Below are 24,727 nucleotides of genomic sequence, written 5' to 3' on the forward strand. Positions count from 1 at the left end.
ATGCTCTAGATGATCTCATAGTCCCATAATTTTAAATGCCATATATAAATTAGTACCGTAAAATTTATAAAGCAGCCAAGGCCCCTCCTGAGCGCCAGAGACTCACATTTCCAACAGATTACTCAACATTTGTACTCAGATGTTTAGTTAGCAATACAAATTTAACACATTCAAAACTTGACACGTATCTCGCCTTCCCCCAAACATGCTTCTCCCACATTATTCCTTGCCAGAGTGTCAACTCCATCCTTCCAGTTTCTTAAGTAGAGTCTCGCTTACACAACATATTCAATCCACTTAGGAAATCCTGCGCATTCTACCTTCAGAAGTTATCCAGATTCCAGTCTCTTTTTACCACCTCCACTACTACTGGCCTCCCTGCTTTCACCCTCATTTCCCTGTCGTCTCTTCTCCCTACAGACAAGAGTGATCTTTTATTTTAAGATTTTATTTATTTATTTGAGAGAGACAGAGATAGCTAGAGAGAGCATGAGTGGGGAGGAGAGGGAGAAGCAGGTTCCCCACTGAGTAGGGAGCCCGACGTGGGGCTCGATCCCAGGACCCTGGGATCATGACCTGAGCCAAGGCAGACACTTAACCGACTGAGCCACCCAGGTGCCCCAAGAGGGATCTTTTAAAAAATTAAAACATCAGGTCACTTCTCTGCTCAAAACTGTCCATCTAGCATTAAAATAAAAGAGAAACGCCTTACCGTGGACCTATATGACTTAGCCTTCTATTGTTTTCTGAGTATGTCTCCTGTCACTCTCACTGTACCCACCATCACCACATCTTACCTGTTCTCTTCCAGCCATACTGACCATTTTGTGGTTTCTCAGACATGCCTCAGGTCCATTATACTTTCAAGGCATTTTTCCTCTGATATCTACAGGGCTCACATCCTTACCTCCTTCAGTTCTTTGCTCAGTTACCACTTTTTTTTGAAGGCCACCCTGTTTAAAATTGTAAATCACCCAAGTGCTCTGTATGCCCCTCCCTGTTTTACTTTTTTGCATAGCACTTACCACCATCTGATAGATCTTTTATTTTATTTTCTGTGTTGCCAAACTTAAGTGTTAGGTCCATATCAACAGAGATTTGTATTCGTTTTATTCACTGCTGTATTCCCAGTACCAACAATACATTTGTGAAATGAATGACTAATTTTTTTTTCATTTTAATACTTTATCAGGTGCTACACAGTTTATGCCTGACCCCAAGCTCATGGATCACGGGCAGTCCCATCCAGAAGATATAGATATGTACAGCACTAGAAGCTGAAATAGTCTACGTAGAGAACTACAAGATGTATGAAGTTGAAAATAATGATGAAAAAATCATGTAAAGGGTAACTGTGACACAGAGAGTATAATTTTTTTTTAGGGCATAACTTTTAAAGTTTTTCCTTCATATCTTCTAATGTAATGTACAGTTTGGCCAGTCACATAAGGGATTAAAACACAATCTGTGAATTTAATCCAAACAATATTAAATGACTGATGAAGAAGCAGAAATAGAAGTATTTGGATGCATTTCATGATTTTTAAGGGTGTTTATAAAAAAACAAAAGTAGAATAAATATATAAACACTGATGAAATATGTATGTGTGTATATAAATATTTATACAGATACATATACATATTTGCTTTAGCTTTTCAAATTAATGTCAGCAAATTAGAATGGTGTGTAGAAAGATGTGTTACCCCCCTTTTTTTCATTCCCTGGAGCTGGAATAAAATATCCACATTTTATGACACTTGGGCTTGGTTTTGTCTCTTTGTTTTAGTAATGTCAACTCCTCTTAAATGTCCAAAAACACTTCTATTTAAAAGGACCATATTCTATAAGGCACACCAATGCTGCCTGGTAATCCTGGTTCCTTTAGGTGGTTTTCTATTCTGTTCCCCAAGAGAGTTATTTCAGACCTTTTATTCTTAAGCCTCCTATACCTGCCAAAGATGACTATTACATAAAGAGGAAACATGAGCTTTTAGACATGACCATTTTCAGCTGCTTCCCCTCTACCTTCAGCCATGCATCCCCTTCGTCTAAGGCTAATGCTTATTTGTGTTCCTGATCTCATTCTTTCCCGTGTTTCCCAGTACCATATTCTTTTTTTTTAATATTTTTTATTATGTTAGTCACCATACAGTACATCCCTGGTTTTTGATGTAAAGTTTGATGATTCATTAGTTGCGTATAACACCCAGTGCACCATGCAATACGTGCCCTCCTTACTACCCATCACCTGTCTATCCCATTCCCCCACCCCCCTCCCCTCTGAAGCCCTCAGTTTGTTTCCCAGAGTCCATAGTCTCTCGTGGTTCATTCCCAGTACCATATTCTATCCTGTTTAATCTTCAGTCTTTGGTTTATCTTTTCATTAATTTTTTTCCTCAATCTATAGTTTCAGATCTCCTTTGTCCAAAAACAATAGTAGCAACAACCTTTCCTTAACCCTGCCTCTTCCTCTCAAGCTATCTTTCCTTTCTCTTTACTATGATTGCCATACTTCATAAAAAAAATAATTAGTGTCACTTTCTTACTTCCTCACTTTTGATTCCTCTCTGACTTTCTGACTCCCTGGCCTCTATACCTATTTGAATTTTCTGTAATTATTAACTCTTGAACACTCCCTCCCTGAAACTCACTCCTCCCTTTGTTCTCTGTTATTCCTGCTTATCTTGTCATTCTTCATTCTCTTGCTCTGAATCAAAATGCTGTGGCTCTTCAGGTTGCATTCCTAGTCATCTTTTCTCATTTTATATGCTCTCTCATTTTCATTCAATATACTTCACTGGCTTCAGCCACCATTTATATTTCCTTATCATTCATATTTCCAGCTCCCATATTTCTCTAGAGCTGTAGGCCTACTTTCTAATTATTTATTATTGCATCTACCTTACATCCCATAGGTATCCCTAATGTTAGTATGCCTAAAACTAAATTGTCTCTACCTCTCTCTTCTTTTATTTCTGTGTTTTTCAAATCTGCTCTACCCTTTCATCATCACCTTCCTGAATTAATACAGTAGTCCTTCATCTGCCCTCCAGCAGTCTTGCTTTCTGTCACTTGAGAATGTGTTCTCTTTGAAGGTAGCAGTAAACCAGTTAATACTAAATAAGAATCTATTTAAAGTCTGGAATTAGGCAGTACAGGGTTCATTCAGTAGCTCATAGTGCTATCAAGGACCTAAACATTTTCTCTTTCCATTCTGCTCTTTAGTATGTCAGTTTGTCATCTCATGGTGACAAAATGGCTGTTGTTTCTCTGGGGAGCATATACACATTAAATGTAGGAAGAAAAAGTTAGGAAAAACTCTATACTAGATGCTTCTGACCCTCTATTATCAAAAAAGTAAATGCTTATAGCTCCTCTCAGATTTCTTGTCTGTATTCTGACCAGAACTTATCATGTAGCCACCTTAGCTCAAGGAAAATTGGCAAATCATCTTTTTTCCTATGGTGAGGAAGGCAAGGAATACAGGATATGGAATGGGTGTTGAGTTTCAGCTAACATACAGTGTCTGCTACCCTATTCTTCTAACCTGTCTGTCATATTATGACATAGTTGTCTTTCTAACAGCCATTATGGTTAGTTGTCTTCTCTGAAATCTTCAGTGGCTCATCATTGCCTATTTAGTCAAATCAAGACTCCTAAGCATGACATACAAGGCCCTTCACTTATGATCCCAATTCAACTTTAATCCTATCTTGCCTTTCCTTTTCTATCCTACTGCCAATGTATATTTTATCTATAATGTATCACTTGCTCCTTGAACATGCTTTGTTATTTTAAGTTGGTTTTTTTTCTGCCTGTGCTGGTATTTCCTCTTAGAATTTTTTTTTCTGTTTCATCCTGTCCATATTCCAATGTCCTACTCATCCTTCAAACCTAATTCCAGTGTCACCTTTCTCAGTCCTCCAACGTAGGATTGAAATGCTCTCTATTCTACATTCCTTTACACTTGGGTGTTTATAGCTGTGACAATCCATCCAAATTATTATAAAACTAAAACTCATATTTTTTCAGACAAGACTCCTTGTGGGTGTGACTGAATCGTCTTTGTGCAGCTTTTATGCTTATGAAATACCTGGTACCTAGTAGGAACTCACATGTTCTATGCTTGCAACACAGGATACAAAAGTAATTATACTTCTGTCAAAGGGCTTATATTTCTACTAGAAAGGAAAGAAATAGTATGCATATACAGTGTTATATGTAGTATCTTCCCTAAGATAAATACAACTAAAGATCTGTAAATGCTCAGAGATAAAATGTAGTTTTGAGATGATGTTAAGGAGTCAGTGGTACTTGAGCTACTCAAGGTAGGGAACTAGTTCACTTAGTAGTTTTTCATAAGTAAGATCCTCAAAATTTAGCTTCAGTATTTTAAATGAATTTTTTGTACCTCAGATCTGTTTATAATCAAATGAATCCGTATTTCATCAAATCTAAGACATGTTACTTACCTCTAAGAAAAAAGTGATACCAGTTGATCATTGTACTTATCCCAATTTCAGCTGTCTGAAGATGTGAAAATATAAATATCTTAACTTTAGTGAGATATGGTAGGTAAAAAATAAATATCCTAACACCAAGTATAAAGTGATTCTTGATTTATCTACTCTTTTGGATCATCAGCTCTGCTGCTAGTCATTAGTATATTAGTTTGGATAAAGGGAAGTTGATTGTATCTGCCAAATCTGTTTCAAAGTAAAAGATCTGCACAAACCAGAGTTTGATCACTTGCTGTATTGTACAATACTCAAAGTCAAACTGCTGTTGGACTCAGGTGACATTCAAACGTTGGAGCATATGTTGGGACAAGTTGAGATGAGTCATCTTTTACGCTTCCTTTGCCATATGCATGAGTTCTTTTCTGTTAAACCTGAACAGATGCCAGCCCTCCTCAGAGGAAAGGTCTAAAGCCCCTCGACGAGTATAGTAGTCAATAGAAGCCTGGTTCCAAACAACAACAAGAAAGTGCATGCAGTTACATTGACTTCTGATGGCTATCTGTTTAAAAACAAATAGAGATTACTTTTAATTGAAGCTGTAGTCTTCCTTAACACATCTATGAAAGGTCTATATGTAAGGCACTATGTCTGTATAATACTTCCAAATATTAATACAATAGTTAACTCTTAGACTTCTCTAAAGCTGTAAGAAGAAAAAACGTCCTGTTGAGTTTTAAAACTCTTTCTTTGAAAAGTCCAAAAATGATTTGCAAAGTCTACTAATTGGTTTTTCTGTAAATCCAATTCAGTTTTTTTCTTTATAGAAAAAGTTCTAAAATTTTCACATGCATTTCCAAAGTACAAAAGGATCTTATTTTTATACTGTACTTTTTTTTTATTCAAGTATAATTAACATATAGTGTTATATTAGTTTCAGGTGTACAGTATAATGAATGATTCAGCAGTTCTATATATTTCTCATTGCTCATCGAGTTAGGTGTACTCTTAATCCCCTTATCCATTTCACCCATCCCCCCCACCTACCTCCCCTCTGGCAACCACCAGTTTGTTCTCTGTATTTAAGAGTGTTGTTCTGTTTGACTTTTTTCTTTGTTCATTAGTTTTGTTTCTTAAATTCCACATATGAGTGAAATTACAAAGTATTTGTCTTTCTCTGGCTTAATTTCACTTAGAATTATACCCTCTAGGTACATCCATGCTGTTGCAAATGGCAACGTAACATTCTTTTTATGGCTCAGTAATATGCCATTGTGTGTGTATATGTATTTGTATATAAATATACATACATCATCTATCCATTCATCTGTTGATAAACACATAGGTTGCTTCTGTAGCTTGGCTATTGTAAATAATGCTACAGTAGACATAGGGGTCCATATATCTTTTGAATTAGAATTTTCACTTTCCTTGGGTAAATACTCAGTAGTGGAATTACTGTATCATATGGTAATATTGTTTTTAATTTTTTTGAACCTCCATACTGTTCTCCACAGTGGCTTTCTCAACAACAGTAAATGAGGGCGGGTTCCTTTTTTCCCCACATCCTTTCCAATACTTATTTGTATTTTTGATTTTAGTGTAAAGTCATAGGTCATCGTGGTTTTAATTTGCATTTCCCTGATGATGAATGATATTGAACATCTTTTCACGTGTCTGTTGGCCATCTATATGTCTTCTTTGAAAAAAAATGTCTATTCAGATCCTCTGCCTGCTTTTTAAATTATTTGGGTTTTTTTGGTGTTGAGTTATATAAGTTCTTTACATTATTTTGGATATTACCTGGTATTAGATATGTAATTTGCAAATACCTTCCCCCATTCAGTAGGTATCCTTTTTGTTTTGCTGATGGATTCCTTTCCTGTCTAAAAGGTTTTTATTTTGCTGTAGTTCTGATAGTATAATTTTATTTTTATTTCCTCTGCCAGGTGAGACATCTAAAAAATGTTTCTATGGCTGATGTCAAATAAATTACTGCCTGTTTTCTTCTAGGAATTTTATGGTTTCAGGTTGCACATTTAGATCTTTAATCCATTTTGAGTTTATTTCTGTGTATTATGTAAGAAAGTGGTCAAGTTTCATTATTTTTATTTAGCTGTCCTGTTTTCCAACACAGTTGTTGAAGAGACTGTCTTTCCCATTGCATATTCTTTTCCTTCTTTGTCATAGATTAATTGACCACAAAAGCTTGGGTTTATTTCTGGACTAGTTCTGTTCCATTGATCTATGTGTCTATTTTTGTACCTGTACCATACTGTCTTCATTATTCTGTAATATATCTTCAAATCTGGGAACAAATCCAGTTTTATTCATTTTTGAGATTGCTTTGGGTATTCAGTGTCTTTTTGGTTCCGTACATATTTTAGGATTATTTGTTATAGTTCTGTAAAAAATTAGTTGGTAGTTTGATAAGGATCGCATTAAATTTGTAGATTGCTTTGGATAGTATGGACATTTTAAGAATATTGGTTCTTCCACTGCATGAGCCGTGGAATCCCTTTCCATTTGTTTGTGTCATCTTCAGTTTCTTTCATCAGTGGTTTATGGTTTTTGGAGTACAGATGCTCACCTCCTTGGTTAGGTTTATTCCTAGGTATTTTACTGTTTTTGGTCATGTTGTCAATGCAGTTGTTTTCTTAATTTCTCTTTCTACTTCTTTATAAGTGTATCAGAGTGCAACAGGTTTTCATATATTAATTTTGTGTCCTGTGACTTTACTGAATGCATTTATCAGTTCTAGTAGTTTTTTGCTGAAGTCTTTAGGGTTTTCTGTATACAGTATCATGTCATCTGCAAAGGGTGAAAGTTTTACTTCTTCCTTACCAAGTCAGATGCCTTTTATTTCTTTTTGTTGTCTGATTGCTATGGCTAGGACTTCTAGTACTATGTTGAATAACAGGAGTAAGAGTGGGCATTCTTTTCTTGTTCCTGATTGTAGAGGAAAAGCTCTCAGTTTTTCACCATTTAGTATGCTGTTAACTGTGGGTTTTTCTTACATGGCCTTTATTGTGTTGAGGTATGTTTCCTCTAAGACCTACTCTGTACAGAGTTTTTGACATGAATGCATGTTGTACTTTGTCATGTATTTTTGCTGCAACTGTTGAAGTGATCATGTGTTTTTTATCCTTTCTCTTGTTAATGTGATGTATCACATTGATTGATTTGTGAGTATTAAACCACCCTTGCATCTGTGGAATAAATCTCACTTGATCATAGGGAATAATTTTTTTAAATGAGTATTTGGATTTGGTTTGCTAATATTTTGTGATGATTTTTGCATCTATGTTCATCAGAGATACTGCCTTTAGTTTTGTTGTTTTGTAGTGTCTTTATCTGGTTTTGAAATCATGGTAATACTGTCTTTGTAGAATGAATTTGGAAGCTTTCCTTCCTTTTCCATTTTTTGGAATAGTTTGATAATAAAAGTTGTTAACTTTTCTTTAAATGTCTGGTAGAATTCACCTGTGATGCCATCTGGCCCTAACTTTTGTTTGGAGTTTGTTGATTGTTTGATTCAATTTCATTGCTAGTAAGCAGTCTGTTCAAATTCTCTATTTCTTCCTGATTCAGTTTTGGAAGGTCGTATGTTTCTAGGAATTTATCCATTTCCTCTCAGTTGTCCAATTTGTTGGCATAAAATTTTTCATAATATTCTCTTATAATCCTTAGTATTTCTGAGTCATTGCTTATTATTTCTCCTTCGTTTTTAATTTTATTTGAGTCCTCTCCCTTTTTTTGGTGAGTCTGGCTAAAGGTTTATCAATTTTGTTGCACTTTTCAAAGAACTAGCTCCTGGTTTCATTGATCTGTTGTATTGTGTGGGTTTTTTTTCTTTTTTGGTTTCTATTACATTGATTTCTGCTGCATTCTTTATTATTCCCTTCTTTCTACTGGCTTTGAGCTTTGTTCTTCTTTCTGTATAGCTCCTTTATGTGTAAGATTAGCTCTTTATTTGAGCTTTTTCTTAGTTTATTAGGTAGACCTTATATTGCTATAATCTTCCTTCTTAAAGCAGCTTTTTCTGGATCCCAAAGATTTTGGATCATTGTGTTTTCATTTTCATTTGCCTCCATGTATTTTTTTTTTATTTCCTCTGATTTCTTGGTTGACCCATTCATTGTTCAATAGCATGTTATTTAGCCTCCAGGTATTTGTGTTCTTCCCAGATTTTTTCTTGTGTCTGATTTCTAGTTTCATATCATTGTAGTCAGAAATGATGCATGATAGATTTTAATCTTTTCGAGCTTATGGAGACTTTTGTTTTGTGACCTAAACTGTGATCTGTTCTGGAGAATGTTCCAGATACACTTGAAAAGAATGTGTATTCCACTATTTGGGGATGGAATGCTCTGAGTATATCTTTTAGATCCAGCTGGTCCAATGTTTCATTCAAAGCCACTGTTTCCTTGATTTTCTGTATGGATGATCTATCCATTGATGTAACTGAAGGTTAGAGTCCTCTACTATCATTGTATTAATGTCAGGTTTTTTTTTTCCTTTACGTCTGTTAATAGCTGCTTTATGTATGTATATGCTCCTATATTGGGTGCATAAATATTTACAATGATTATATCCTCTTGTTGGATTGTTCCCTTGTAATCATGTAGTGTTCTTCTCTGTCTCCTGTTACAGTCTTTGTTTTAAAGTTTATTTTGTCTAAGTATTGGTACCCCAGCTTGCTTTTAGGTTACTTTTGCATAGTAAATATCTTCCCATCCCTTCACTTTCAATTTGCATGTACCTTTAGTTCTGAAGGGAGACTCCTGTAGGCAGCTTATCCGTGGGTCTTGCTTCTATATCCATTCAGTCACCCTATGTCTTTTGATTGGAGCATTTAATTCATTTACCACATTCAAACTAATTATTGATAGGTATGAACTTGTTGCCATTTGTTAGTTGTTTTACAGGTATTTTTTCTGTTCTTCTCTATTTTTTCTCTTGCACTTCTGTTGTCTTTGATAGCTTTCTATAGTGATATGCTTGGGTTCCTTTCTCTTAATTTTTTGTGTATCTATTACATTTTGATTTGTTTTTCCCATTAGGCTCATATATAACATGCATATAGTGTAGCAGTCTATATTAAGTTGATGTTTGATTTAGTTCGAACCCATTCTATTTTTTTTTAAGATATTATTGATTTATTTGACAGAGAGCCAGAGAGCACAAGCATGGAGAATGGCAGAGGGAGAAGGAGACAGGGAGCCCATAACTTTTCTCTTACTGCTTTTAAAATTCTCTCTTTATCACTGCTTTTTTTTCCATTTTAATTATTATGTGTGTCGGTGTGGATCTCCTTGGGTTGATTTTCTTGGGGACTCTCTATGCCTCCTGGATCTGAATGTCTCTTTCCTTCCCCAGATTAGAGAAATTTTCAGCTATTATTTCTTCAAATAAATTTTCTGCCCCCTTCTCTTTTCTCTTTTTGGGATCTATATAATGTGAATTTTATTAGGTTTGATGATGTCACTGAGTTCCCTAAACATATTCTCATTTTAAATTTTTTTTTTCTTTTTCCTGTTCAGCTGTTGTTTTCCATTACTCTGTCTTCCAGCTCACTGATCTGTTCTTCTGCCTCCTCTAATCTATTGATTCCCTCTAGTTTATTTTTCATTTCAGTTATTAAATTACTCATATATGATTGGCTCTTTTTTGTTTTCTGGTACTTTGTTAAAGGTTTCCCTGTGATTTTCCACTTTCTCAAGTCCAGTATCTTTATGACCATTAGTTTGAATTCATTATCAGGTATCTTGTTTATCTCCATTTCATTTAGCTCTTTTGTTATGGTTTTGTCCTGGTCTTTCATTTGGGATATATTCCTCTGTCTTATTTTGTCTAACTCTCTACATTTGTTTTTATGTATTAGGAAAATCAGTTATGTCTCCTGATCTTGAATGTAGTTACCTTACAAAGAAGAGGTCCTGTGGTGCCCTGTAGCACAATGTCCCCTGTTCACCAGAACCAGGTGCTTCACGGGTGTCTTGTATGTGGTTTGTGCCTGCCCTACTGTTGTGGCTAAGCCTCATTTGCTTTCAGTCCAGTTGGCTGCAGTGGCCTTCTTTGATTTTTGTGGGTCATATTTGGTCCTGTCCTGTTAAGGGGCCATTCTATGGTCATAGGCTTATAGTTGGGCATTGTCAGCAGTCAGACCAAATGCTTGCCCTAAGCCCAGTTTTCTGGGACTGAAGTCATACCAGACTGCAGAGTGCTTTCCCTGCATTGTCTCCTAAGAGGCTTATGTTGGTGGGCAGGGGCTGTAAACAAATCAGATGCTATCCCCAGTTTGTCTCTTAGGGCTGTGGTAGCACCAGCCTGCAGGTGTCTCCCTACCTTATACCTTGAGAGGCTTTTATTGGTGGGCAGGGCTGGCAGACCGGATGCCTGTCCCCAATCTGCCAGGGCTGCAGTGATCCCAAACTGCAGGAGTCTCTCCCTGTGCTATCCCTGAGATGTTTTTGTTGGTGGCCAAGGCCAGTTATCATATCAGGTGCCTGTCCCCAGTCCATGTGCTGATGCTGCAGACCCACTGATCAGCCGGGCACTCTCTGCACTGCCATTGACTGCTAGGGCTGCAGCCTAACTGATGTGTAGGGTTATCTTTCCCTCTCCCCAAGGCAGGAGTCATTTTTGATTGGTGTAGATCACTGCCACAGCTGCCTGAATAAGACCTGGCAGGAGCTGCTTTGGAGGGACTCCTGGTGAGTGGGGTGAAATGGATGGAGTGGATCCACAGGAGAATGTGGGGTGGGATGCATGATATTAGCAAGGTAGGTGCAGCATACCTCCTGTTTCCCACAAGTATCCAGCTAACAAGGCTGGGAAGTAGGGGTTTGGGGAAGAGAGAAATCGTTCCCACCAGCTCTTTTATTCTTGGAGTAGTCTCCTAAAGATCCCTGCCCCTCCAGCACATATTCTGAGATTTGTAAATAAATCTTGGATACCCTACACATTTTTCATACTGCTGCTTCTATGCTCTGTCTTGGTGGGGTGTTTGTTATGCTGTCTCTTTAAGGTTGGGGACTCCGTTTTCTATTGCCTTCTCCCTGTCAGTGCTAAGCCCACTGATTTTTAAAGGTCCCAGAGTTAAGCCCAACTGGTTGTAAAAAATCGAGAAGTTAAGCCCCATGGTTTTCAAAGCCAGATGTTATGGGGACTTGTTTCCAATGCAGATCCCCCATGCCTGCGTTGCCTGGTATGGGGTCTGATCCTCTCCATTCTATGTGCTTGTAGTGTCCCTCCCATTTGTGGTTAGTCTCCCCAGGAATTTGTTTCTTGACCTTGTCTCTGCCTCTCCTACCCCTTTCGATGTGGACTCCTCTCTTTGATTGTAGAATGTCTGTTCTGCTGGTCTTTAGGTCATTTTCTGGGTTGGTTGCACTGATGTGGCTGTTTTCTAGGTGTGTCCATGGGACAAAATGAGCTTAGGAGGCTCCTACTCCTCCAACTTCTCAGAAGTCATTTTTATGCTATTCTTATATTCATACCATGGACCTATTTTATAGGTAAAATTGCCTTCTAATCTCCCTCTTGCTTACTTCTGCTTTATAGCAAAGTGGTATATAGTATGGTTGTAGATTACAGGAATCAATTTTTGGTTAAATGTAATTCAAATATAATTTATATGTTTATCTGATTTGAAGATCTATTTTAATTGGAATAAAAAATAAGGATTTTGAGGTTTTGTTCAGAGGGTGAGATAAATTATCTAATTTACACCCCGTTAAATAATATTTAATGAAGAAAATGATAACATATAGAATACCAATACTAAATGTAATACATACCTGACTTAACCTCTTCAACATTTCAGCTCCAATACCTAGACCTTTTAAATAGATCATGGAAAATGACATGAGTTGAAAAAATCCACTTAACAGGTTTATTTGCTTTAATCTTAAGTAAAACATAAAACCCTGTATCTGGCTGTTATATATTCTTAATAGCTTGTGTTGAAACTCAACTCATGAATATTTTTAATATCTTCTTCTAATTGTAAAGTGGTTCCAAAGGTAATAGAAAAGATTTTGGATTTAAAGATTGGCGAAGCAGAAACGAGTCCCTGTCACTCTCATAATATAGTACATTACTCACTTTCAGACAAAACAACCTAAAATATAAACACATTTTTAAAGATAAAAGGATAGCTGTGATAATTTGGGTTTTTCAAGCCTTGATGGGAACTAATAAGAAAGTTGTTTTCTAATCTGTGATTGAGTTCACCGTATGCAAGGATAACTAGGATAGTGATTAGTCTCATGAAATAGAAGCGAGTTACGTAAACTAATTTAAATACCATATTTATACTGAAGCCCTATCTCTACTCCTTAAAATATGCCATTTTAACTTTTAAAATATAAGTAGTAATGTAAGTATAGCTTGACCTCGGTAAGCTTGTGTGACATAAAAGTCCTCTAGGTAAAGTAACTTGCCAATCCAGGGGTCGTACGTAAAATAGTACATGGCAAATCCAATGGTCACTTTGCCTAGAAGAGGAAAGAGAAGGTACAATGAGGTTAATGCTTTGACTCTTAGAGTGTTCTTTCCTCTAAAATTGAATATCTTAGTGTTTTCTTTATTAAACTAATAAAAGCTTACTGGACAAAATGTCAAAGAATACAAGAAAATATATAATGTGGATTTAAGTCCCTTATAACACAATCCTAAAAAAATAATCCATCTTTTAATAATGTATATTCTAACAAAGTTTTCCTATGCATTACAAATACCACACATTTTCTTAAAAAAAAAAACACCTGAGTTTATGTACTTATACTCTTCTACTCTGTTTGATAGTAATTCTATGCTATCAAACTGTTCTTCATTTTCAGGGTAGAGAAAGTATACTCCAGATTAAATTGGAAGAGTCAGATTTATTTTACCTGATGGTTTTTGTTGATTGTGTACTTCTGCAATTAGGCAGTAGAAAAGGGGATTGTCCCCAAAGCCATCCCTGAGTAAATCTGAAATATAAATTCATATATGATATGTTAGAAAGTTTATAATAAAAGAAAGATAATAGAGTGGGCAGCACCAGGAATTCATCTCTTCACCTGTACAACTGTACTGGAAGTGAATATTCTGGAACTCTAGAGTCTATTTGAACATTTGCAACTTCCAGAGGACAGCTTGGCTGGTAAACTGCAGTTAATTTTGGTCAAATTCAGCTGTCATCCCACTGGTGGCTTACAAGTCTCCCCTGCCCCCTTGCTTCATGGTAGCAGCTATACAGATGGCAACATGAATTGCTGAGTGATTTGCTGGAGCCAGGGTAGGCATTGGGGGCTTATCCTCCACTTACTGGAGTTCTGTGTTCCGATCATGGATTGCTACTCTGAATGCTGAGGTGAGAGCTTAGAAGTTGGCCACCATTTTTCCAACCTCCACCAAAGAAAGCAGCTTCCAGATATAAAAAGAGCCACACCTGTTTTGTTTGGTATTTAAAACCAATCACATATACAGAGAATTTAGAAAGCTACCATGCATGACCAGGTAAAGACACAGACTTAGAAAAGACCTCAAAATACCTTAAACATTTAACTCAGGCCGATCTCTTACACAGAGACACTCTATAACAATAAAAAAAAATTATTTAAATAGCCATCCCTGGGGAAGGGGGATAATTTTGTTTCCAGGGTTAACACATTATAAGATTCAAATGTCCAGTTTTCAACAACAAATCAAAAGGCATACAAAGAAATTGGAAACTATGCCCCATTCAAAAGAATGAAGTAAATCAATAGAAAACATACCTGAGGAAGCCCACATGTACTAGACCAAGACTAAAATAACTGTCTTAAATATGCTCAAAGAGCTAAAGGAAAGACATGCACAGAAACAGGAAACAAATGTATGAACAAAATAAGAATCTCAGTAACAAAATACCAAATTATAAAAACAGAACCCCCACCAAAAACTTCTGAAGCTGATAATTATGTACAATAACCGAAGTGACAAATGCACTGTAGAGGTCCAAAATTAGAACTGAGCTAGCAGAAGAAAAAAATCAGTGAATTTGAATATAAGACAATTGAAATTACCAAGTCAGGAACTGAAAGAAAAACAATGAAGAAAAGTAAACAGGGCCTAAGGGCTTTGTGGAACACCATGAAGTGGGCCAATATACACACTATAAGGCAGATTCTTAGAAGGATGAGAGAGAAGAAAAAAGAATATTTGAAGAAATGATGGCTGAAAACTTCCTAAATTTGAATCAATTAATGTATCTACAAATCGAAGAAGCTCAAATTCCAAGTAGTATAAATCCAGAATGAGCAACACCAAGACACAATCAAACTGCTGAAAGACAAAGAGAAAATTTTGAAAGCAGCAAGAGAGAAGGAACTTGTCACATACAATGGATCAATAGGATTATCATCTGATTTCTCATCAGAAACCTTGGAGGCCAGAAGGCAGTGGGTTGATCTATTCAAAGTGTTTGGGGGAGCCTATCAACTGAGAATTGTATCTCTACCAAAACTGCCCTTCAAAAATGAGGGAGAAGTTGACACATCCCCAGATCAGCACCAAAACCAAACAGAAACCTGAGGGATTTCATTATCACTAGACCTGCCCTGCATAAAATGCTAGAAGAAGTCCTTCAGGTTGACATGAAAGAAAGCTCAATGGTAACTCAAAATCACATAAAGAAATAAAGATAAAAGTAAAGTTACCTAGTTAAAGGTAAATACATGGGCAATTACAAGGAGTAGAGTTATTTTAATTTTGTTTATAACTCCACTTTTTATTTTCTACATGATTTAAAGACAACTGCATAAAATTAGTTATTAATGTATGTTATTGGGCACACAATGTACAAAGATGTTATCTCTAACATCAAGTTGGTATAAATTCAAATTAGATAATTATAAATTTAGGATTTTAAATGTAATTTCCATGATAACCACAAAGAAAATATCTATAAAATATACACATAAGGAAATGAGAAGGGAATCAAAATATTTCAATACAGAAATCAAGAAAACACAAAAGGTAGCAATGGAGGGTGAGGAACAAAAAGGCTGTATGGCATATAGAAAACAGCAAAATGGCAGAAGTCCCTCCTCATTTACTTTAAATGTAAGTGGATTAAATAATCTAATCAAAAAGCAGAGATGAGAATAATGGATTAAAAATTGATCCAACTCTATGCTGTCCATAGGGGACTCACTTTAGATTTAAACACACACACACACACACACACACACACAGAAAGGTTGATAGTGAAATAATGGAAAAAAGATACTTCACGCAAATAGTAACCAAAAGAGAGCTGAGGTGGCTGTAGTATATCAGACACAATAGACTTTAAGTTAAAACTGTTACAAGAGACAAGGTTATTTAGTAATAAAAGGGTCAATTCACATTTATGAACATTTATGTACCAATCATCAGAGATCCAAAATATATGAAGCAAATATTGACAGAATTGAAGATAGAAAAATAGCTCTACAATAATAGTAGGAAACTTCAGTTCTTCAATTTCAGTAGTGTATTGGACAACCAGACAGAAGATAAATAATTTACTAGATTATTTGAACAATATAGGTCAAATAGACCTAAAAGAAATATACAGTACACTCCACCCAACAACAACATAATGCACATTTTCCTCAAGTGCACATGGAACTTTGTCTAGGATAGGCCATATGTTAAGCCACAAAACAAGTCAATAAATTTTGAAAGACTGAACTCATACAAAGTATCTTTTCCAATCACAGTGGAATGAAACTAGAAATCAACAGCAGAAGGAAACCAGGAATATCACATATATGTAGAAATTAATGCACTCTTAATAGGTCAAGGAAGAAATCACAAGGGAAATTAGAAAACACTTAGAGATAAATGAAAATGAAAATATATGAAACTTACAGAAAGCAGTGCTTGGAAACTTACAGCTATAAACTCCTACATTAAAGGCAAAAAAAAAAAAATCTCAAGTAATAACCTAACCTTATACCTTAAGAAACTAGAAAAAAAGGAGCAAATGAAGCCCAAAGCTAACAGAAAGGAGGTAATAATAAAGTTTAGAGCAGAGATAAACAAAATAAAGGAAAAAGTACAATAGAGAAGAATCAGTAAAACCAAAAGTTGGTTTTTTGAAAATATCAACAAATTGACAACTAGACTGACAAAAAAGAGAGAAGATGCAAGTTAATTAAAATCAGAAATAAAGCAACACTATTACCTTATAGAGATGAAAAGGATTATAAGTTAATACTATGAACTTTACACCAAGAAATTAGATAACCTAGAAGAAATGAACAAATTCCTTGAAACTTACAGATGATCTAAACTGATTCAAGAAAAAATCTGAGCAGAGCTTTAACAAGAGTTTGAATCAGTAATCAAAAAAAATTCTCAACAAAGAAAAGTCAGGAACCACGAGATGGTTTCCCTGGTGAATTCTATCAAACATTTAAAGAATAATTAACATAATCCTCAACCTCTTCCAAAAAAAATTGAAGAGGAAGAAACATGTCCAACTCATTCTATGAAGTCAGTATTACGTTGATACCAAAGACAGGTAAAGACATCACAAGAGGGGCGCCTGGGTGCCTCAGGCAGTTAAGCGTCTGCCTTTGGCTCAGGTCATGATCCCAGGTCCTGGGATCAAGCCCCATATCCAGCTCCCTGCTCAGCGGAGGAGTCTGCTTTTCCCTCTCCCTCTGCCCCTCCCCCTAATTGTGCTATCTCTGGCTCTCTTTCTCAAATAAATAAATAGAATCTTTAAAAAAAGACATAAGAAGACAAAATTATAGACCAATATCCCTCATTAATATAGATGCAAAAATCCCCAACAAACTATAAGCAAACTGAACCCACAGCGTAGTAAAAGAATTATGCACCATGACCCATGAACAAGTGTGATTTATCCTAGGAAAGGAAGGATGGTTCAGCATAAGAAAATCAATATAATACATCATATTAACAGAACAAAAGGAAAAAAGCACATGAACATCTCAATTGATGCAGGAAAGGCATTTGACAAAATACAATACCCTTTCATGACAAAAGTCCTGAGAAAACCAGGAATAGAGGAAAATTCCTCAGCATGATAAAGGGTACTTATAAAAAACCATTAACTTCATGCTCAAGGTGAATGGCTTAAAGCATCCCCCCTAAGATTAAGAAGACAAGGATGTCCACTTTTACTACTGCTATTCAACATTGTACTGGAAGTTATAGCCAAAACTATTAGAAACGAAAAATAAATAAAAGCTTTCTAAATTAGAAAGAAAGAGGTAAAATGATCTCTGCAGAAGACACAATCCTACTGATAAAAAACCCTAAAGAATTCAAAAGAAAGTTACTATAGCTAATAAAGCAATTCAGCAAATTTGCAGACTATAAGATCAACAAAGTCAGTTTTGTTTCTATGCACAAAAAGAACAAACTAAAAAGTAAACTAAGAAAGCAACTCCATTTGCAGTAGACTCTAAAATAAATAACTAGGAATAAATATCACCAAGGAGGTGAAATATTTGCATGCTGAAAACTACAAAAACATTGCTGAAAGAAAAGGACCTAAATAAATTGAAAGACCTCTTGTATTCATAGATAAGACTTAACATTATCAAGATGTCAGTACTACCCAAAGTGATCTAAAGATTTAATGCATTCTCTATCAGAATTCCAGTCCCTATCCCTTTTCATAGAAATGGTAAAGCCGATCCTCAAATTCATTTGGAATTCCAAGTGTGTAATTTTTTTTAAAGATTTTATTTATTTATTTGACAGAGAGAGACAGCCAGAGAGAGGGGGAACACAAGCAGGGGAAGTGGGAAAGGAAGAAGCAGGCTCCTAGCAGAGAAGCCTGATGTGGGGCTCTATCCTGGGACACTGGAATCACGCCCTGAGCCGAAGGCAGACGCTTAACGACTGCGCCACCCAGGAGCCCCCCAAGTGTGTAATTTTATATGCTTTAATCATCTCAATGTTCATATTTCCTGCCTAAAAAGTTCTAATTCATTATAAAACACTAGCCTATCCTTTTAATATTGCTGGCTATCAAAATGTAGTAAGTATCTTGAAAATAGTTTGTCATTTTGTGTTTAACCATTTCATCCTATAAAGCTACTACCAACCTATTGGGCATTAAATTTACTTTCTTTGAATAGTTACACTTCTCATTCTACATTTTGAAAATTAGTTGAAGTCTATTGCATCCATAAAGATGTAAAAGCTCTTAAATATGAATTTCATACTTAAAAAATGGGGAAATATAAAATAGTGGATCACTGACAAAGCTACCAAACTGATGTCCTGCACAAGTAGATACTATTAATGCCATCATCTTTGTGTACCAAGGACAGCAGCTTCCACAAATCTAGGTACAAGTAGTATGTGTGTATATATTATGCCACGTTTCTTTTTTTAGCTCTGAAAATACTATAGAACATCTTACCTGTTACTGTTAACTTCACTGAATCTAGCATGTTTTCACAGGAAGCCAATTCCTATCAAAGTAGAGAAAACTTTCAGTTTATGGCTTAATTCTTAAGATGATAATCATGAAGTTTTTCTTGAACAACTTATTGAGTATTTATTAACATAAGGTGTCCCAGTCAGTATATAATAAAGCTAGTAGACTTTACAGAAAAGTCTGTCATGTTCTCCTGAGGTGTTTTTCCCAGTTTAACTTTAGACTTTGTCAGTGCGGCTTTTCACTATATCATTTTTTTGCACTTTCAAATTAATACATGGTTTGGATCTCATTCTTGGAAAGTCATTGCCTACTTTCAGATTATTAGAACATAAAGTTCAAAGCTAATTAATTATTACATTCATGTCTATGAGTAAGTAATGTCTCATGTCTATAAGAGCAATTTAGCTCTTGTATTATTTTTCTGGTGAATACCCATTAAAATTATTCCCAAGAAACTTCTAGTGTATATTCAGGTACATGAGGCAAATTTAAAAGTAATTGTGGTTAGGAATGCCACGGGTACAGTTTCATTGAAGTGGGAAGGTCCGTGATCTATTTTTCCCTTGGTGATGTTTGGAAAGGTAAGGAAGGTAAATTTTCTGAATAGAGAGATTCACTGCCATTCAATAATAAATTTATTAATTGCCAACTGGTTGCTACAAAAAAATTAAATGTTTTTTCTACATGGAAAAAGGTGCTTCTGGAATAATTAACATGTTTTTCATAGTATTGTGATTGATGATCTAATCATGCAGATTAATGCCAGTTAGAGAAATGATATGGGAACTTGTGGGGATAGAACAGAATGGAAGACATAGAAGGATAGATAACCCAGTTCTTACAGATCTGTAATAGGACCTAGCATCATTTCAGCAGATGGATTTCACTAGAAAACATTTGGTGTTTTGTTTTGGCCATTAAAACACATTCTCTGATCAAAGGGAACAGAAACTTGGCCTGATCTAAGGATAGATAGACAGATAGATAGGAGGAAAACATATGCATAAATTAATATATATATAATATATGTATATATAAATTAGTCGATGGAAACATTTGCATTGCAAAAGTCTTTGTATCTATAACCTGTGCCTTATTCCAGCCTTCTATTTACTCCATTAAAAATCTAGGCTACTACTTTTATATGGAATTATTTAGGTTGTGCATCACATAAGTGACTGCTTTGAGTGCCACAGAACTTCAACACAGTAACTATGGCTATTAGTTTGTCCTCTTTACTATACTGGGTTGATTTCCAGGAAAAGCATTAAAATAAACTTTTAAATCGCACATTTTTAATCCAACTCCTTGGACTCCTGGTGGTTGTCTGTGGATGGGTGTGGATGTGCTGCTTTAGCAGTCAAAGAACTGTCTGAAATTGTATGGAAAATCTCTTCTGGATGAGTATTGTTTTCTGCACAGTCATGAGCCTCTACACTTGGGTGTGGTCTTAGAAGCAAAAAGACTCCCTACCCTAAAATCTTATACATTAATACCTGATATTCTGTCACTGATAGGTCATTCATTTAAGTGAAACATTCCTTTTCTCTAAGATCCTCTTTTAAAGTTAAAATTTCCCCAGGAGGGACAACATGCTAAGTCCCTGAAATATCCATGAATTCATCCCCCCCACTTCCTAAGCCCACTACTTTAAGTCAAGAAATTTATGTGTAATTATTTTATGTTATTACAACAATCTTTTGATATAGATAGTACTATGATCTTGATTTTAGATGTGAAAATTGAAGCCTAGAGAGGTTTAGTAACTTCAAGAAGGTTGTGTACATGGGTCATAATAAGCAGAGCTAGGATTAAAACCCGACCTATGCCTTCCTTACCCTCAGCCCTAAACTGATGCCATGAAACTCTACAGAATAAGGAGAAAGATGCTTACTTTAATTAGGCGCAGGATTTCAGGGCAGTCATGAGCCTCTGCAGGTCTTACTCGGAAAGAATTCAAGCTTGGTTGCCTCATGTCTGATTGGCTTCTGCCTGGTTGCCTTATGCCTGGTTGGCTTGGACTTGGTTGGTTCATGCCTGGGTGCCTTGTCCCTGATTGGCTTGTTCCTGCTTGACTTATGCCTGATTGGCTCCAGCCTGGTTGCCTCGTGCCTGATTGACTTATAATGAATTGGCTCATGCCTGGTTGGCTCATAACTGGTTGCCACGTGCCTGGTTGGCTCCTGCCTGGTTGGCACCTACCTAGTTGTTTCATGCTCAGTTGATTCATGTCAGGTAAGTTTGTATTTGGTTGATTTATGTCCAGTTGGTTCGTACCAAATAAGCTCGTGCCTGGCTGGCTCATCCCTGGTTGGTTCACGTCTGGGAAGCTTGATTGTTTCATGCCTGATTGGTTCACGCCCAGTTGACTCATCCCTGGTTGGCTAAGGACTTGTTGACTAATACTGGTTGGCTGAGGACTGGCTGGCAGATGATGGGTTGGCAGATGACTGGTTGGCCAGTGACTGTGTCTTGATGGAGCAGGAGTCCTTAACTACAGCGCTGTAGTGGGAGGCTTTGGGATGTTTCTGTTTTTTCTCAACTTGATTCCTACTTTGAGACCCTTCTATCAAGATGAGAATGGGGGAAATAAAGGACTACCTAAAGAAGATTATTGATGCCTCTGATTTGCTGGAGTTGACCTTACCAGCAATTACCACTGTAGGCTGGGCTGGGTTTCAGGTTGTCATCTGGCCCTTCTCTGCCAACAGGCCGGAAGTGAGGGGAAGAAGAAAATGACCCTTGGGGGGTATTACTGCTTCACCCCCTTGCACAGTCACTGCGTCATAGTGATGAAGTCACAATGCTCATATTTACGTGCCTAAGTGCTCCCCCATGTGGTGAGGGACAGGGCCTGTTTGACCATCACTTTATTTCCTCCTTTCCTGGAGCTTAAGAGGGTGAAGCAAGAAGCTGGAAGGAAAAAAAAAAAAAGCTGGAAGGAGTCTGAGAGCTTATGCTTGGCACTCTCCCTAAAAGTGCCTGCTATTTTAACAACTCAATTCAAGGATACTTGCTTTGATTCTGCTTTCCCCGTGCCCTGGCCCTGAAATAATTCACTTCCTATTTCTGTCCTGAATTCCACTTACCACCTCTTTTCCATAGGCATAGAAACTAGAATGCTCTAAAATGTTGTCCTAATGAGGTGCCCAAGTCTCTAATGCAGAAAAAAGTTCTTTACAAATAATTAAAAATAACTGGTTACTATTTATTGACTTATGACTTAGGTTCAGTGGGAAGCACATTTTCTCATTTAATTCCATACCAATTCTGTTATCCCCACTTTTGCGGAAAATACTTCAAAAGATTTAGTAAACTAACCAAAGCCTCAACAGGTGGGGAAGAGCCTGAATTCAGGCCTAGGTCTATCCAACTCCATTTTCAGGCATTTTACCATCACACTATCCTGCCTCTTACACACACTATGCTTATTCTCCACCCCCATATCTGTGAAATCAAGTATATTATCCTTTAACCCCATTCTCCCCCGCAGGAACCCTTCTCCCATCATTTTATTTGTTGGCTCATTTCCACAATGATGTATATTATGTAATTGGTGCTAAAATTGTTACAGATGAAGTGATTTTTATTTTTTAAATATACCCGAGAACCTTGGTTGAGGCTATTTTAAGTCTCACACTGTGTTAAGAGCCTTATATATGCGTTACTTCATTTAATCATCACAGCAACTCTGTGAGATATATATTGTTGTTCTACACTTTATTAATAAAAAAGTGGAATTTGAATTAACTAGTTTTGTGAAGTCTAATATGTGGCAGAATGGGGACAGAGTCCAAAGCCCATCCCATGGACAGAACAGTAAATAGAACTGTGGGGGCACAATCACCGTTTGGCCTATGCTGGTTATAAATGGAACCTAGAGAGCCCATTTTTATATAATGACAGGCAAATCAAGTCACATCACAAAATTATACTAAATCTAACACATTATATGTAGGTAATTTGATCTCAATCCATTTGTAATAATAATGAAAGCTAAAATTTTATGAATAAGTCCTGTGATATCAGGCATGATTTTAAGGAACAATTTACTTGCAATAATTCATTTAATCCTCACAACAATCCAGAGACATAGATGATATTATTATGACCATTTTTTTCAGATAGAAAAACAGATTCAGAGAGGTTAGATAACCTGACTTAGATCACACAATGAAAAAGTTCAGACAAAATTAGGAAAACCCAGTTACCATTTTGGTTTTTCTGAAATGCCATGAAAGGGGTGAAGGAATTTTGCTGTTTGCTTTACAAAATCAAACCATTTGCATAATTTATCATGGGGATGTTTGACTCTTTTTTTCTGCTTTTTTAGAGGAGGCACATGTCCAGTTGATCCCTTGAATGGGGTAAAACTAGAAATTACAGTTAAGTGACCTGGATCTGTTAAATAGTTTTTGTATTTTGGCTCATAAACATTTACATCACTTGAAAGCCATGTAGGTTTTTATTTTCTTTTTGAAGAATGTTGGGTTTGAATATTACATAATTTTGATTTTAAGAGAACACACCAAGAATGCATTATTCTTGCTCAGCTGCTTATTAACACAAATTGTCCCATCTTTGGAATACAGAATGAGACTGCCTCCATCACCCATGCAAATATCTTCACACTGTAGCTGTAATACCATCAGGGAAAAACTAGGTTGTTTTTTTGTTTTGTTTTGTTTTGTTTTGTTTTGTTTTAATATTTAAACAAAACCTTCAATAATCAGTGTTTGCCCCAAGGTGGCAGTGTTATCCAGTTTGGGAAGCCAAAGTCTAAATGATTATATTTAATAAAAGTATACATAATATTAATTTGAGGTTTTTGTCATTTCCAGATATTATCAGAAAAATGTTTTAAATGTTATCAGTCTTAACATACTATTTTATTACAGTCTATGTAGTGAATTATATATACCAAGACCTGCCAAATTCTAAGATTTCAAACTGTGTGCATTGTCTGCTCTACCAGAATGTTTTAAATTTAATATAATGTATAAAGCCACGACCAATAGATCTAAAAATATGGATATGTTTATGCATTAAAATGACTCCAACTCATAACAAGCCCTTTTCTGAAGATGCTAAGTAAAATCCTGTATTCTAAATTCTGACCCTAGCTTGGTTTCATCTAAATGAATATTCACATTTGAAAAAGGCACTTGTATAATTTTAATCTATAGCAAACAGAATTTACATTTGTTGGAATCTCCATGTACATCAGAGCCAATATTTTTTTTCTATCCCTTTTAATTTCACAGGCTTTTAGTTTTTACTTCTGTAAAATGCAAATAAAAAGAAATAAAAGAAAAAGAAAAGGCAGAAGATTGAGTGGAGTGGGGGACAGGGGATGGGTGAGAGGGGTGGAGCTTAATGTAGGGAGCCAGACTAGAAAAGAGCTAACATATGGGCATTTTCTGAAATAAAAGCTTAGAGTGCTTTGGAGGCATCTATCAGTAAGTACCACTTAATATTTTCATAATATTTGCTATATTTTATTTTATTTCAGAATACATGCTTATTTTAAAACATTTGGAAAATATCTAACAGACAGCCAAAAAAGAAAAAAAAAAATACCTCACCACTTTACTCTGATTAGAAGTGAGCATGCCCAAGAATTTGAAGTTTCTTTCCAAATATCAGCAGCAAATTTCCAATTAAGGGAAAATCATCACTTTGCTTATGCTGTCTCTGCTTACCTGAGGGTGCAGATCTGGGATACATGGCTATTTGGTTTATTTTTTTCTTAAGTTTTTATTTGAATTCCAGTTAGTTAACATACAGTGTAATATTGTTTCAGATGTACAACATAGTGATTCAACA

General features: G+C 36.0%; 2 protein-coding genes across 7 annotated transcripts in view; one reads left to right on the forward strand and one right to left on the reverse strand.

The window, feature by feature from the left end:
• The window catches only part of APOOL (apolipoprotein O like), a 262,405-nt gene that overhangs the window by 102,992 nt on the left and 134,686 nt on the right, over positions 1–24,727 (forward strand). For 2 of the 6 annotated variants that reach the window (XM_026480142.4, XM_057312822.1), the window contains one exon: positions 1,193–1,757. The exons of the other annotated variants lie outside the window; for them this stretch is intronic. In XM_026480142.4, coding sequence (XP_026335927.1) covers positions 1,193–1,281 — 89 coding nt within the window. In that variant the 3' untranslated portion in view covers positions 1,282–1,757. Of the gene's footprint in view, positions 1–1,192; positions 1,758–24,727 lie in introns of those variants that run through there. 6 annotated transcript variants of the gene reach the window in all.
• On the reverse strand, positions 4,833–24,472 carry SATL1 (spermidine/spermine N1-acetyl transferase like 1). Its single transcript, XM_044377538.3, has 6 exons — positions 20,796–24,472; positions 18,881–18,932; positions 13,356–13,436; positions 12,858–12,959; positions 12,261–12,301; positions 4,833–5,020 (listed from the first exon to the last, which is right to left on the reverse strand). Exons 1-6 carry the CDS (start codon positions 21,273–21,275, stop codon positions 4,850–4,852), a joined length of 927 nt encoding a protein of 308 aa, XP_044233473.2. The 5' UTR covers positions 21,276–24,472; the 3' UTR covers positions 4,833–4,849.

Source organism: Ursus arctos, chromosome X (assembly GCF_023065955.2).
Source record: "Ursus arctos isolate Adak ecotype North America chromosome X, UrsArc2.0, whole genome shotgun sequence".
NCBI lineage: Eukaryota > Metazoa > Chordata > Mammalia > Carnivora > Ursidae > Ursus > Ursus arctos.

Coding starts and splice junctions, on each gene's coding strand:
- SATL1 (XM_044377538.3), bottom strand. CDS start 21,275: ATGAGTCAACTGGGCGTGAACCAATCAGGCATGAAACAATCAAGCTTC. Junction 18,933..20,795: donor AAATCCTGCGCCTAATTAAA/GTAAGCATCTTT, acceptor CTACTTTGATAG/GAATTGGCTTCCTGTGAAAA. Junction 12,960..13,355: donor CAATCAACAAAAACCATCAG/GTAAAATAAATC, acceptor TTCCTCTTCTAG/GCAAAGTGACCATTGGATTT.